Source organism: Sphaerodactylus townsendi, linkage group LG12 (assembly GCF_021028975.2).
Source record: "Sphaerodactylus townsendi isolate TG3544 linkage group LG12, MPM_Stown_v2.3, whole genome shotgun sequence".
NCBI classification, from domain to species: Eukaryota; Metazoa; Chordata; class Lepidosauria; order Squamata; family Sphaerodactylidae; genus Sphaerodactylus; species Sphaerodactylus townsendi.
This window is the reverse complement of record NC_059436.1, coordinates 13,467,008-13,483,652: the sequence shown is the minus strand read 5'-3', so window position 1 is coordinate 13,483,652 and position 16,645 is coordinate 13,467,008. Positions and strand designations below refer to the sequence as shown.

The 16,645-nt window shown below is 43.4% G+C and overlaps 1 protein-coding gene across 2 annotated transcripts; it reads left to right on the top strand.

Annotated features, from left to right (window-relative positions):
* Positions 1–532: 532 nt before the first annotated feature.
* KCNJ1 (potassium inwardly rectifying channel subfamily J member 1) lies at positions 533–14,485 on the top strand. 2 transcript variants are annotated; one of them, XM_048513153.1, is made up of 2 exons: positions 533–592; positions 13,211–14,485. In XM_048513153.1, the coding sequence occupies exons 1-2, from the start codon at positions 583–585 to the stop codon at positions 14,347–14,349; spliced, it is 1,149 nt and encodes a 382-aa protein (XP_048369110.1). In that variant the 5' UTR covers positions 533–582; the 3' UTR covers positions 14,350–14,485. The 2 variants fall into 2 exon arrangements, with proteins under 2 accessions (XP_048369110.1, XP_048369111.1); XM_048513154.1 differs by lacking the exon at positions 533–592 and adding an exon at positions 2,366–2,481.
* Positions 14,486–16,645: the final 2,160 nt, after the last annotated feature.

Here is a 16,645-nt window from a genome sequence, read left to right as displayed (position 1 = left end):
AAAAGTGAATTTTAAAAAAAAGAAATGTTTCCCCTTCACAGTGTAATTGTTTGAATATTCCCCATTTTTTTCAACCCATTCTTTCATCTAGCGACCGCGACTTCATGGGTACTGGTCAATAGCTGCCTGCAATATTAATATAATCCCTTTTGCTTCAGAATAGGAACTTAAGCATTCACGCTGGCTGGGGCAGAAATGGCTGTTTGCCAAGCATTTGGATTCCTGGTCAGAAGGGAGGTAAAGATAAAGAGCAATTTCATCATAATGAGAATCTCTGAGTGCAGACCCCATGGGGCTCTTCAGATTCAGCTGTGAGAAGGGCAGTGCCTGGGAACACTTAGCGACCCGTAAAAGCAGCGTCCGCCACCTGGAAATCTGGGGGGGATGGAATTTCCTCGTGGCTTATAAGCAAATGTGGCATCCTGGCTGTCCATTCGACACAGGTCATTACATGCAGGTGCAATCGGGTAGGGTTTCAAGACATATTTATATCAGCTCTGTCCTGCAGCCCAAAAGAGACAAAAAGGGACATGCAGGACACAACGCTCAGAGGGGTGGCCTTCTGTGCTGTGGTGAACTCTCATGGATACTCGTGAGTCAGCAGCAAGCTGTTCTTTGTGTGTTTTACTGTCTGTAATCCAGCATGAAGTTGATTTTTACATAGTGCTGAACGGCAATAGGGTATTGTACACACTGGATGTTGAATAGGCCATATCTATAAAGTGGTTTAAACTGTAGCGCAATGGAATAATTTAGGAGGTTAGTTTTGCAAGGGCATAGGATGGTAGTCCATTGCAGTGTTTATTGTATGTATTACCTTGCTTTTACTGCATTATGGTATGTCATTTCTTATACAATTCTCTTTTTAATATAATTAATTTTATATTTAAAGACAAATAATATAATTATAAATATAACAATATATACTGAATAAACCTTTACAAGTAAAAATGACAAAACTTTATATATAAATACACACACACGCACACACACACACACACGTCAAGACTCAGAGAGAGATGGTGGAACGCCAACTGTATTGCATTTATGCATGTATTTGCATGTATTTATAAACCACTTTTCTCCCCAGCTGGAATTCAAAACAGATTATTCAGAATTCAAAACAGAAAGAACATTATTCTTTCCTCCTCCATTCTCTCATCACAGCATCCCTGTGAGGTAGACCAGGCTGAGAGTTTGTGCCAGGCCCAAAGTCACCCAGCAAGCTTCCATGGGAGAAGTGGGGAACCCAGGTAGGGTTGCCCCAGGTTCTGGCCCACCACTCTATCCACTATACCACACAATTGATCAGGCCTGCATTTCACACTGGTGGATTCCACACAGCACAAACACCATGGGCTGAGGAAGGAAAATAGCCCGTTTTGGGGAAGAATGTTGCACAGGTCTCTTCTCAGTCTGTTGTACTTATTTCAACCTGGGTTTTTACAAAATCACTAAATTTTTTGCAAAATTTTGCAAAATCCTAGGGTTTAAACGCTTCCTGCTTGTCTGTGCAAACTACGACAACATGAAGCATCCGATTTCCCTCGCTTCCGTCCACCATTTGAGTGGATTCTCTAGAGAATCCCATGCTTGGGACCTTTGAATGGTGGGCAGCAAGAGCCTCCGCACCACAACTGAGAATCTCCTCCCCCCCTCTGAGAATTTCCCTGCATCTGAACATGGTGGTCAGCTGTCATGTTCAGATGTGGGGAGATTCTCAATTGAGCGGGGGGGGGGAGGGGAGATTCTCGGTTGTTGTCGGGAGTCTCTTGCTGCCCACCATTCAAAGGTCCCAAGCATGGGGTGGGAGAGATACTTTTTCTTCTTGCCTGGGTACTGTATGGCCACAGATGCATCCTGGGAAGGCAAATGAACCCCAATTTGGTGAGAAGGAATAAGTTTCCGAATGAATAAGCTTCTCATGAACAAAGGAGGAGAGGGAGAAACAGGTTCATTCATAATGAGTATGAATGAGCTGTGCAGAATGCACCATTGACAGGGTAGATGCCCTAAAAGCATTCCACAAGACCCTAGGCAATGTGTACCAGTTCCTTTTAAAGTAACCTTTAGAATGCAGAAAGTTGACAAACTCTGAAATTAAGTTAAGTTTGAGACAGTAAAATTATGAAAAATCTGAAAAATTATTATATTAGAGCTTTTTTTTAAAGGGTTGGAAGTTTGACACCTGTGCTGTATCTAAACCTTTCAAGTGGCCACACCTTTCTCCTTCCAGCGAAGTTATCAAGTAAACCACAGTCCTAACTGTGCCATTGCATATAGATTAGCTGGCAACCAGTCTGATCTAACACAAAGATACATAAATACCAAAGGAAGTTGGGGGCTCCTTCCCATTGGCTGCAGCAGCTGGTGGACCACGGTAGCAAATGATTTCACAGCCTCTGGGGTCCTAAAGGCTAATCTCTGGGTAAAGACGGGCAACTGCTTTCTTCTTCCCCCCCACTCTTCAGAGCAAGGAAGGTAAGAGAGAATTCCATATGACCTTCTTGATAGATGATTTGTTTCTTGCAGGCAATTTGCAGAGGCACGGTGTGATGTGCTGTGTTTTCCATATGTTGCTTTGCTTCAAATTCTCTCTGCTTCTGGATCTGCCAGGCAGAGTGAAAGGTGGAGAGCTCATCTAAGATAATACAGGATTCAGACTTGGGTTTGAATCCTTGCTCATCCATCTAACTGACACGGTGACCATGGGCCACTCCTTTTTCACAGCACTAGGCTAGAACCAGACATTTACATTCTGGTCGAGCTGGGGATGCTTATTCTCTCTCTCAACCTGACCTACTTTGCAAGACTGTTGTGAGGATAACAAATGGTTTGGTCCCCATAAATCAGCCTTGGAGGAAGGTGGGGTGCCACTAGAAGGTTAAGCTGCTCTCATGCATTCTCAAGGGAGGGCCATTTTGAAATCTGCCAACAATTCAATAAGAAAGTGCAACATGCCATAGACTGTAGAAATTGGACTATGAGTGTAGAAAATACATTAGACACAAGATAATAATACAATAAAATACAGCCCTACACTATTTGTGCAAGGAAAGCCAGCTCCTCTCCAGACGACAGAGATCAGTTCCCTTGGAGAAAAGAGATGCTTTGGGGGGTGGGCTCTAGGGCATTGTTGCCCCACCAAAGTTTCTACCCTTTCCAGGCTCCATGTCTAAATCTCCAGGAATTTCCCAACCTGGATCTGGCAATCCTAAGCTTCCATTTTCTCCTAGTGGCCAGGGGGATCTTGCAACCACCAAAAACCATATAATCATATAGGATTAGACTGTTTCATTGTTACTAGTTTTATGCTATTGTTATTGACTTAATGTTTATGTGCTTATCATGTTATTAACTGCCCCAAGCCCCAAAGGGGAGGGGTGGTCTAGAAATTGAATAATAAACAAATAGCACCCTCCTGAGCTTTTCTATTTCATTGGAAATCTAGTTTCCTTTATTGAAATGCTTGATCAAAATGTCATTTTCTATAAAAGGACTGATATCCGTAGGCAGGCCATTCTACCAGGTCCCCCGCCCCCCACCCCACTAGGAATGCCAAATGGCTTACACCTTCATTCCCACCCCACCCATTTTATGTTTCCCCACCACCACAACAAATAGGTTAAACAGAGAGAGTGAGAGGGGGAGGCACTTTTGCACATGCAGAATAATGCACTTCCAACCCACTTTCACAATTGTTCGCAAGTGGATTTTGCTCTTCCGCACAGTAAAATCCAGCTGCAAAATGCATTGGAAGTGGATTGAAAGGGCATTATTCTGCATGTGCGAAAGTGCCCAGAAAGAAACAGCCCCAATGTCACCCTACAAGCCCCAGTATCCTAGTCTGGCACTATAAGCACTACATCAATCTGTCTCATTTCAGTCTTTTATGGGATGTCCAAGAGCAAAGTTGTGTTGGAAAGTATGCATCTTTGATCATCTTCCTGATGATAACAATTTTTTACTTTAATTGCTAATGAACATTTAAACTCCCCTGTAATTAAACAAGAGCCACCAATATTGACCCTGGGACATTTAGCAGTCTTTTTTGGGTACAGGTAGGTGTTTTTGAACTTTTAGCCCTGCTGACAGTCATCAAGGTGAAGAATTCCTGGAGTTCTACCAAAGTTTCCCCAAGGCTGGAGTTGGCCAAATGCATTTCAGTTGAAAAGATGAAGGCTCTTAGTGCACCATGTGGCAAAAAGTTATTAATGGTTGCCCTTGTGATCGCAAATGCAAAGTACTCTTTGCATCTCTTTTGCTTAACCATCTTTTTCCATCAGTGACCCATTTGATGGGTCGATAACTCACTCAATGTAGCTTAAAAACCAGCAACATTTTGCGAAGACAATTATATACTTAACAGAAAAATAATTGAACATTTATTTAATGAAATAAATAACAATACTGAGCCCAATGAAGGAAAGCTTAATTAAGTCATGCTGTAGTGGCACCTTTTCCCATCAAGGAGTTTTCCTCAAGAACAATGAAGGTCTTCAGAAGTTCCTCAGAAAATAATTAACTGGTGTCATAATGGGCCACGCTGTGGAAGGCTTCATAGACAATTGATATTTTCCCCATTATGGTGGTCATGTGGTGGTCATGGGGAGAACCATCATATCACAGCGAACTTTTGGAGATCCCATTGGGCGTTCAAGGTGATTTGCCATTGCCTGCCTCTGCGTAACAGCCCTGGACTTCCTTGGTGGTCTCCTATTCAAGTACTTACAGGGCTGACCCTGCTTAGCTTCCAAGATCTGATGACAGCAAGCTGGCCTGGGCTATCCAGGTCAGACTTTTCCCATCATACCATGGTGAGATCCACATGGAAATCCAGAGAGTGAAGGGGCATTTATTAAGCTTCTCTTTCATTCCCAGCTTAGTCATAAACTTTAGTCTGATGGGGAAAAATTCTACAAGGCTGGATGAAAAATTGGCATCTAACCACTCTCAACAAATCATTTGTACGTTGATAAATCCTTCTGAGGTCAGCAGTTTTCTCTTTGACCATGTACCTCCTGAAGAAAATCTGATGAAGTTCCAGGTAATGGTTACAATGTAATAAACACAGTGGCAACATGAAAAGCAGTGATCTTTCTATTGTATAATCAATAGAAAGTTAAAATAAAACTTTTATAATCCACTAAGGGGCGGGCTATTGTGTACGCACTACTTTCAGCGCAACAGTTTGCGTTGCAGTGAGGTTTTCTCAAGGTTTTCTATTTGAAAGGGAAGTCCTCTGCTGCGGGGTGTCCCCAGTCACACCAATCTGATCTGCCATTTTGCACACCCACCTACTTCCTTTAACTTCTTGGGCAACTTCCCTCCAAGGAGGTGGCCTGCCATGTTGTTTTTTGGTGCATCTGGGTGGCCTTGGACTAGTAGTCACAGTTCTTCAGAGCTCTCTCAGCCCCATCCACCTCACAGGGTGTTTATTGTGGGGGGGGGGAGGAGGGAAAGGAGGTTGTAAGCGAAAGAGGAGAGAAAGGGGGGATATAAATCCAAACTCTTCTTCTTCTTCTAAAGAAGAAATTGACTTATTTTTATGTCCTGCAGCTAAGATCTTTGAGAATTTGTTCCCAAACCCAAAGTATCTATGTCAGGCAGAATTTAACATTTTTGTATGCTCTTTTCAGTTCTAATGGTGATTTTAAATATATATATATTATTTCAAGTATTTGTTGGGTTTTTTTTTCAACATTCCAGCTCAGTTTTGTGAATCTGAATACTTAGACATGGGTTTTGGCTGTGTGTATGTGTGTATGCTTATAATCAACTCTGATGAAATATACATCATATATAAGCTTTTGCATCCCTCTGTATCACCACCCAGCTGGTTTCTGAAGTGATTAAAGCCAGCCTGACTTGCCTCTCTGATCTTGTTCTTTTGAAGGAACCAACACTCCCAAATGAGCCCAGGAAGTGGGGCATGATCAGCATATAGCAACGGTCAAATTGGAGCTTTGCTCAGTCATTTCAGTGGGGGAGATTCTTCTTTTTTAAAGGCTGTTTGCAGTGTTTATAAACCAACAGATAAGTGGAAGCGAACAGGCTTTCCTACAAGGCATAAGAGAGCAGCAGGGGCAACTGAGTCAGCCCTCTAAGAGGGCACCCCTTCTTACTAGCAACTCCAGCTAGAACGCTACCAATAGTATCTCCAGCTAAATAAAATTAGCTCTAGCTAGAATTTGGGATGCCAGTCTACAGGCAGAGGTGTATCTACGGAAAATGGCGCCCAGAGCAAGCTCTCAAACTGTGCCCCCCTCAACCTCTTGCCGTCAGGATGCTCTGGCCCTATTGATACATCCCAAGATTGCGTTAGCCTTTTTTGCAGCTGCATCACATTCAAAGTTTTCCTTGATGAACATAGCTATTTTTCGTCCTTTGGTGGTGAGCAGGTCACTCCTCGAGGCAGAGCACAGCTTGTGTTGCCAGAATCCCAAAACCACTACAGCTGAAGCATATTGCAAAAGCCAAGTCCTTGTGATTTTGCAAGGCAGACGTGCCTTTCCCCTCCCCCACAAAATAAAAAAAAACCCATGTAAAGCATATATCAAAGGTACAGTGACATTAAATTTAAACAAGGATTTAATCAGCAAACAGATCAGATTTCTGGAACAAAGGAACACAAAGAAGGAGAGGTTGATTCCAGGTGGGGATTTTTTCCCCCGGTTATAGAAAGCAGGAAGTTTCCAGATTCTCACGAGTTTGTACTCTTTCTCAGCACAATGTGTGGCATTCTCACCTTCACCTGAGGAAAAACTAAAGTTGTTTTTCTCCCATTTAAAAGTGAATTTTCAGAGTTACCATGAGGACTTTGTCCATGCAGAAACATAGCTAAGCTCCCCTTTGAAAAATGGCATGGGGTAATTGGGTTGCCAACCTTTGGGGGTTGGCTGGAGATCTCCTGCTATTACACTGATCTCTAGTCAGCAGATATCAGTTCCCCTGGAGCAGGGGCTTGCAACCTGCGGCTCTCCAGATGTTCATGGACTAGAATTCCCATCAGCCCCTGCCAACATAACCAATTGGCCATGGTGGCAGGGGCTGATGGGAATTGTAGTCCATGAAAATCTGGAGAGCCGCAGGTTGCAGAGCCCTGCCCTGGAGAAAATGGCAGCTGTGGAAGATGGAAGATGGCATCGCACTCCCCTGAAGTCCCTCCCCTCCCCCACCCCCCATCAGGCTCCACCCCCAAAATCTCCAGATATTTCCCAACCTGGAGCTGGCAGTCCTATTACATTCTAAAAAGAGCTGGTGGACAGTCATGTATCCAATCTGTTTTTGAATTCCATTGATTTACTCCCCTCCCCTTAATAACAGGGGATTTTTGAAGGGATTAGAATAAAATTGGAACCCATTACAACCTTGAAGACTAACACCGTCTATTCTGAGGTAAGCATACGCAAGTCTGAACTCACTTCATTGGATGGATTGGAGTGTACATCCCTTTGATCACTTTATGGCATTGTACTCTGCTGAGGTCCACTGCCTACCCAAAGCCTGCCCTCCTCAAGCTCCACCCACAAATCTCCAGGAATTTCCCAACCTGGAGCTGGCAACCTTAAAAATGACATGGGCCACTCTATTATCTAGGGACTATGCTGCCTCCTTCTGTTTTGGCTATAGGTCTGGCTTCCAGTTAGTCGTAATAAAATTTTATTGCAAACTGCCAAAGGCCATTACACTCTTACATTAAATTATGAATACACATAATACAAAGGTTAACAAAGAAGAAAAAAAACCTGACAATAAAAAACAGATTAGATAATAGGGAACAAAATGAAGGTATCCAGGCCCAAATGCACAAATCTAACCGCTTCTCATTAGTCCAGGCACCTGGCTTTGGCTCTGGTTTTCATAACAGCCAACACAAACAGTGAGGCCTTATGGGTAACATGCAGGTCTATATCAGTTAGAAGAAATGTAATTTTCTCTCCCAACGTACCTAGGTCAAGGCTGTCTAAGATTGCCCCAATAAATTTAGATCCAAGCTTCAGATAGAGCGGACAGCACAAAACCCAGCGAGGAAGGTCAACTCCAGATTTGAAAATTGCTTGGTGTGAAGCCTGAGGAGGCAGAGTCCGGGGAGAGGAGAAAATATCAGTAGGGTATAAAGCCATAGAGTTCATATCTTGAAGGAACTGATCTCTGTAGTCTGGACTCTGGAGAACAGTTGTGATTCTGGGCATACCTGGAGGATGGCAACTCTGCCACAGGGACAGAGGTTCTCGCCAACAGGTATTCTGACTTAATAGCTTACTAAGATGGCTGATGACACATTTTAAAAGCAGATGGCTGTGAATGCTATTCTCTTTTTCGAATATGGGAAAGGTAAGAGGGTTAATTTAAGGTTGCCAGTTCTGACTTGAGAAATACCCAGAGATCAGTGCCTGGGGTGGGCAGTGTTTGGGAAGAGGAAGAAGTTAAAGAGTGATGTGATGACGTTCTAGGACTTCTGCTTTTTCCTAGTCTCTGTGGTATGTCAACCTCGAAAGCTGCCGTGTTCTCCATGGGAACTGATCTCTACAACCTAGAGATCAGTTGTAATTCTAGGAGAATTCCAGGCCCCACCTGTCAATTGGCAACCCTAGCTTTTGATCCCTTTTGATCAATCCAAACCATGAAGAAAATCTGATGGTATGCGTCTAGCTCAGAGACCCTTTTAAGAATATCATTTGAGGCTGTTCATAGTTTTTATTGTTTATTATTATGCTGTTTTTATTGTTTATTATTATGCTGTTTTTATTGCTTTAGCTTTTTGTGGGGAGGAGGGTGGGTACTGATTTAGTTGTGTACTGTCTTTAAGCCAGTTGCTAGAAAGGCACCATATACATTTTCAAAAGAAATACATTGCACCTTTCCAATCTGGCTATGCCATAAGGATAGATAGATGATCAGGTTATGAAGCATTTGAATATTCCTTTCCAAACATCAAAAAAGTCAGTCTGAGCTTAGTGTTTAGGCTGGGACGGGACCTGACAAATCCACGTTCAATTCCCCACTCTCTGGGCAATGCTGGGCTAGTCACTCTCAGCCTAACCTACTTCACAGGGTGGTGGTTGTGAGTATAAAATGCAGGAAGAGAAAATGATGTTGCAAGCTGCTTTGGACTGCCATTAGGGAGAAGAAAGTAATATAAAAATAATAAGTAAGAAAAACCTTTGGGTTGTACAAACAAAAAATCACTCAGCTGCTTGCATGGGACACAGGTCAGTGGCGTATCTGCCTACGGACAAGGGGGACCCCTTGTCCCCGGGCGCCACTCTTCTGGTCACATGTGACCAGAAGTCCTGATGTCTTGTCATTTTTGCGCGCCTCAACCCTGTCCGAGGCATGCAAAAATGATGAGGCAACAGGACTTCCTGCTGCCTCCAAGCATTCTAGACCTTGCCCATGTCCATGTCCATGGTGACATGGGCGGGTTGAGGAGTTGGAATGGAGCCTGGAGCATCAGGGGGCAGAGCTGGGGTAATGGGCGGCAGAGCCTGGGGACGGCAGAGCCTGGGGGCGGCAGAGCCTGGGGGGCGTCCTGGAGACAATTTGTCTCCGGGCACCATTTACCCCTGGTACGCCACTGACACAGGTTGAAGTCATTTCAGCAGAGAGGGGGAGAAACGCTGTTCACTGACTGCTCATGTTCCCCTAATTCTTCCACTCCTAAACCTACTGGAAGAAAGTAACAGGAACGAAACATTTTCAGTTTTATTTCCAGCACACAGAAGAGCTGCAGCTGCTATGTCAACATCTGAAAAATTTTTTAAAAAAATAATTACTGCTACTTCTATGTAGAGAAGAGGAAAGGATGAATCTACCATGACCATTTTAAAGCCAGAGGAAATAAAATAAATGTTTGATTTAGTAGAACTGGCTAATGTGCATGTGCGTGTTTGTGCAGGGTGAATTATTGCAGTAAACTAATAAAAGGTTATAGGTTTGTTCCAGGTAGAGCTATTAGATTAAAAATCTGGAAAAGATAAGCAGGTGCTCCATATTTTGAGGGAGCAAGCTGTGTTTCCCATCGGCTGCTGATTTCTGATTTAAAATTGATGGCCTATCCCCCCAACCTTCTTCCCGCAAAGGTTCAACTTTTAGAGCATATCAAATAGCAAGAAATGTCTCCTGCATAAGAGCCAGCTTATACTCAGTGTTTCAGCCTGAGTCACTGATCTGGGCACTGCCTTCTGGCTGGAAAGAAGCAAACCTAGAGCAGTGATTCATTCTGAGATGCAACAGAGCTCCTCCTACAAGAATGGGTAAATCTGGAATTTCTTAGCATGCCGAGTGATTGAGCGATTTTGTCATAATTCATACAAAATTGTAGCAAAGTCACTCACAGTTGGAGGCTGATGGACAGGCGTTGAGGCCAGAACGGTAGAGCATGCTGAGCCCCAACGGGGTGGGTCATTTGGACTTGCATAGAACCTTCAATCATTTGATTTAGGTCTACCTTTTGGAAATTATTGATCTAAAAGTTAACAGAGTTTATCTTTACAGTGCACCAGGCAATGAACCACATTATACAAACACTTCCAAACTTCTTGGAACAAGAAATTCTCACGTTTCACTGACTAAAACCAACAAGGAATCTACTTGCAAACAACACCAACAGCAAGAATGTGTGTGTCCTTCCCAAGCAATTAGTACACATTGGTAAATTAGATAAGACAAGCTTGAGTTACTGTTTGCTGATTTAAACCACACTATCCTTTATAAACATCTTGCATTATACAACACACGTTAGATAACCTTTTCTGAAAAGCAGACCAAAAACTTCCCCTATAATGCTACCCAATCAGGCTGGAACTAAGGGGTTCTGATGATCACTGTGTACTGCCCAAGATGTATGCTTTGTTCTGAAAAACTTATACCTCTTCTGAAAACCTTTGCTGAAAAGAAAAACCAAGGATTATGTTTCATATTACGCTTCTATTGTAGTATCAATCACAGACAGCTCTTTCATCTGTCCAGACAGAACCAGAAGACCCAGATTTGTGTAAAGGACCATTCAGTGAGAACAATTCAGCCATGTAAAGGACTGCGAAGAGCCCAAAGCCAGCCGTGAAATTTGGCTGAATAAGGATCTCGACTTAGGTTTCTCAAACCCAAAAGGAATATGCCATCCCTACCCCAAACTGGGGTTCCTTCCGCACATGCAGAATAATGTACTTTCAATCCACTTTCAATGCACTGTGTAGCTGGATTTCATTGTGCGAAGTAGCAAAATGCATTTGTGTGTGTGTGTGTGTGTGTGTGTGTGTGTGTGTGTGTGTTTCTGTGTTTGCGTAAATACTGGGAAATTACTGGGAAAGTTTTATTTTTGTTCCAACATGACTTTTAGCACGAACACATGAAGTGAGTGGGAGGAAATAAAACTCATGGACTGCCTTGAAGAATGACCTTGTTCCTGTTCCTCTGTTCACACACCTGCTTAAAGTTTAACTGGAACCCCCCTGCCTCAAATGAACAGTCTAAAGTCAGAACAAGTATGACCGTAGGGCCTTTCATGATTGAATGGAAACACGAGGACCAGCTCAGCTGGAGATTTGCTATTCCCAAGTGTTGCAAAATAACAAATTCTTGGTCATTTTCTTCTCTTCTAATCAGTCATATATTTGAGGTTTTCCTTCTGCTGCAGTGCTCAGAATGTGAAAGAAAGTACTTGGATCCCTGAGATCATCTAATGTTTGTTTAAAAGCTTTTTTGGGTGTGTGTGGGGGTCCCCTTTTGAAGACAACATTCTTTGGGTTTTACAAGCTTCCACCAGTGTCCCAGGGCAGCATGGAGTAAATCTGAAAGAGGAACAGAACTTTGTATGCAAATAAAAAGAGTTTGGATTTATACCTTGCCATTTTTCTTCTGTAAGGAGACTAAAGGGAGCTTACAAACTCATTTCCATTCCTCTCTCAACAACAGTCACCTTGTGAGGTAGGTGGGACTGTAAGAGTTCTGAGAGAACCGTGACTAGCCCGACGTCACCCCACAGACTTCATGTGTAAGAGCAGGGAAACAAATCCAGTTCACTGGATTAGAGTCCACCTCCCTTTAACCACTACACCATGCTGGTTATCCTGTTCTCTTTAATGGCAAAGAATGCAGCAAAAGTTTGATAACTTCCAAGTTTTTCATAATTATTGTATTATCCTTTCAGCCTCCTAGGAAGCTCAGAGTAACTGGCATATATTGGCTACATCATGTTTCACATTTGCAACCAAACACAAGCCATGGACTATTTATTTACTTCATTTCTATCCCATTTTTTCTCCCTAAAATATCTTACATCAATCCAAGTCCCTTGCAAACTTCCATGGCAGAGTGGGGTTTGAACCTGATCTTAGTCTGACACTCTAACCACTACACCACACTGGTTAGGCTGTAATGGCATGAACAGAACTTAAGCAGAGCCTGCTGGAGGACCAGACAAACAGGCCACAGAGGCCAAGATCTTCCACAGATGCTACTTCCTAGCACAGGATTTTGCCCACCTGCTCCATCCTTCCCTTTCTGTGGAATCTTCCTTAGGGAGTTTGCCTGCAGCCGTGTGTGTGTGTGTGTGTGGGGGGGGGGGTGTTTGCTATCTTGAGCCTATTAATAATTCAGCAGACTGTGTCGATTTCACTGGTCTATTGGCCAGCAGCATAAAAACAGCATGGCCAGAAGAGCTGTTTGGTGGAAGGGAGAAAGCAGGGAGAAACAAGGAAACCCAGAAAATGTATGGCCATCTCCTTTACCAACTTTTGAAACCATATGCATTCTCTGATCTGTGGCATGGTGAGTTCAGGAGCAGGGAAAATGTGTGCACAACCAAGGATCTGACCTGAAAGAAATGTATACTCACTGTGAAGCATGTGTTAGTTGAATCCCAGATCAACTCCCTCCATTATAAATGTGCTAATCAAATCTAGAGTACTGAACATTGCCAGCTTTGTAAAGCTCATGTGACCTTTTAATGACTTTTATTTTCTTCTGCACTCAAGTGGCAGATAAATCGCTGATACTTAGTAACTCTCCAGGTCAGTCATGAGGTCATATTTTTATACTGTACAAAGTTAAGTACCTTGCGGAATTCTCCCTTAGGCAAGTACACATTTTGTTCATTCATCCACTAGAATCCCTTCCAAAGGGGTCAGATTTCAGCAAAGAGAAGAACAACAAACTGTTTGCAGCCCCGATGTTTATTCAATGTTCTTTTATTTTTTTCATTCAGTGCAGCTGGTGAGAATGTTTAAATACTTCCGGAACCATTTTGTCAATCGCTTAACAGAATGCAAAAGACGAAGGTCACGGTTGGTGTCCAAAGACGGAAGATGTAACATAGAGTTTGGGAATGTTGAAGAACAGTCAAGGTTTGTTTTCTTGATTGACATCTGGACCACCATCCTGGATCTCAAATGGAGGTACCAGATGACCATTTTCATTTCAGCCTTCTTAGGCAGCTGGTTTCTTTTTGGCCTGCTGTGGTACATAGTGGCATATGTACATCAAGATTTGCCAGAGTTCAGCCCTTCAGCAAATCACACCCCATGTGTTGACAACATCAATGGCTTGACTTCTGCCTTTCTGTTCTCTCTGGAGACCCAAGTCACTATTGGCTACGGCTTCAGGTGTGTCACAGAGCAGTGTGCCATGGCGATTTTCCTGTTGATCTTCCAGTCTATCTTAGGAGTCGTCATAAACTCTTTCATGTGTGGCGCTATCTTGGCCAAGATATCTAGACCCAAAAGGAGAGCAAAAACTATCACCTTCAGTAAGAATGCTGTTATCAGCAAGCGAGGGGGGAAATTATGCCTTCTCATCAGAGTAGCCAATCTCAGGAAAAGCCTTTTGATTGGCAGCCATATCTATGGCAAGCTGCTGAAGACCACTGTCACACCAGAAGGAGAGACAATCATCTTAGATCAAGTCAGTGTGGACTTTGTAGTTGATGCTGGGAATGAGAACTTATTCTTCATCTCGCCCTTGACAATCTACCACGTCATCGACAAGAACAGCCCCTTCTTTCATATGGCAGCAGATACAATCCTTCAACAGGAGTTTGAGTTGTTGGTGTTCCTAGATGGGACTGTGGAATCCACCAGTGCCACTTGTCAAGTCAGGACATCCTACTTAGCAGAGGAGGTACTGTGGGGCTATCGCTTTGCGCCTATCGTTTCCAAGACCAAAGAAGGAAAGTACAGAGTAGACTTCCATAATTTCAGCAAAACGGTGGAAGTGGAAACTCCGCACTGTGCCTTTTGCCTCTACAATGAGAAAGATGCTAAAGCTAAAGCCAAGGCCAAAATGGGATATGAAAACCTTGGCTTCCAACTTCAAGAGGTCAGTGAAACCACTGATACAAAAATGTAACTTTGAATGTTGGTGGGACTGGTCATAGCTAGTGTGCCATGCTGAGATTAACATGCTGAGTGTAACAAAGAATGAGGCGTTTTGAGTACCAAAGAAGTTCTTCTCATCTAATGAAAACAGGACATACAGCCGCCATTTCTTGAATGTTTCTGAACTATGTGTTTATTTCACAGAATGTATTTTTATATATATAAATATTACTGGAATTGTTACATAAATTGGTTGACACATTTTTTTAAGGAAAAAGAAAAATCTAATGATATTGGAACTAGTTTTGATAATATGCGAGCAAACAAGAAACTGTATGCGGAGGTAATGAAAAAAGAAAATTCTGTACTAGTAACTATAAGTGGGAACCCACAATCTCTGCCCCCTTCCTTTTTTTGTCTCCCACCATGGTGCTGTTAAGAATGTAAAGGATGCAGATGTTGTAATCAGCTTGACTGGAGCAGAGGGGAAATGCTTGGGGGCAGAACATTAGCATCTATAATGAGATAAGACTCCTATGTCCCTATTCAGCTGGGGGGGGGGGGGTTTCCAGTGTTCAGAACTTCTGAATTCCCTTAAGTTCAGCAATCTCCTTTTGAAATATCTTTGTTAGATGACTGCCGCTCTTAGGTCAGCAAGAGAATCGTCTGGAAGGCGAAAGTGGCCTCCCACTGGTTTTTGGGTGTTGAGGTTTTTTAATATAAAAGGCAGAACATGGTCCAGGTTTGTAAAACTATGAATGGTGTCAGAAGACATATATCTTTCCAAATACTAGCTGACAGATTAATGAAAATGATCACACTCCACACTAAGCACAACTGTAGTTCTGTTGGGATTTGCCCAGGTAATAGGGAGACACCTTTGTGTTAGATGGTCTTCAACCTTTGCAGATGTTCAACCTTTTGCAGTTCTGAGAGCTACCAACTAGACAGATGAGTGCGGGGGAGGGGATGTCCTGTCCCTTTAACAGTAGCCTGCTGGGACATTATTTACCAGGTAATGTCACTTACCTGCAGACCTGAAAAATTTCACCTACCCCTTTCCACACATCCAACTTCTATTCAAGGGACAGGGCATTTTTTCTCCAGCTGGACAAAACAGGAAGTCACAATCATGTGACAGGAAGGAGGATGATCTGAACTTACCTGGGCTGGAACAGTACCCTTTCCCCTACTGCTGCTCTTCTCAGCAATTATACAAACAGTCAGGAGACACAGAGCTGGTGCTCTCTTTGTAGGCACATTAGCAGCATGTCCTTCCAAAAACCAGCAAAAAGGGTGCCTCTAGGCATTCATCTTGACAAATAGGATGAACAGCCTTGAAATGCCTTTCTTCCTTGGGACTCCTTCCGAGCCCTCCTCCAATGTGTTCCCTCTGGCAAAGCCAGCAAGCACACCTTATTCCTAAATGTATACAAGTTGAGGATGCTGTCAGGATGTTGAGAACTGAAACAGAACTGAAACAGAGACAGCCATATTCAAAATGTGTGGGGAAAGGGGCAGGGATGCAAATGGTCGCATGGTCCGACAGGTAGGGAACAGCAATTTGATCTGTAAGATTGACTTGAGTTTTGCGTATTTAATCTACCCTGCGCATCTAGCAACATAAAGGCTGGTTCCTTCTTTACCTGCTATGGGTGTTTACTGTGATCATACCAATTAGATTAGTAAATCCCAGTAGGACCATTTGACAGCTTGAAGATAAAGCACCCCTACACCAGAGCCATAGGAAGGAAAAATGGTGACTGAGGCGAAATGACGGCCATGTCCCCTGTGTACCCCCCTGTGTCCCCACCCCTCAAACACCCCTTACCTACCTTTTTAATGTGAAAAAAGCAGCTTGCTGTGGTCCATGGGGGCTTCTGCAGGCTGTGGAGGTGGCCTGAGGCAAGGGGTGGAGAGGGGTGGGGGAGCAATTCTCCCCCCCCCCCGTGCCTGCGTCTAGGGCATTTGTCCCCCCCAGTCCCGTTGTAGCTCTGCCACTGCCCTATAATGAAGAAGAAGAGTTGGGTTTTGTACCTCGATTCTTCCTATCTTTAAGGAGTCTTAAAATGGCTTAAAGTCACCTTCCCATCTCCTCCCCATGACAGACACCTTATGAGGTAGGTGGGGCTGAGAGAGTCCTGAGAGAACTGCGACTAGCTCAAGGTCACCCAGCAGGCTCCATGCGAAGGAGGGAGGAATCAAACCCAGTTCTCCAGATCAAAGTCTGCCACTCTTAACAACTATACCATGAGATATTCAGAGATGGTTTGCTGTTTTATGCCTTTGCACGGGCTGAGAGAATTCTGAAGAACTGTGACTGGCCC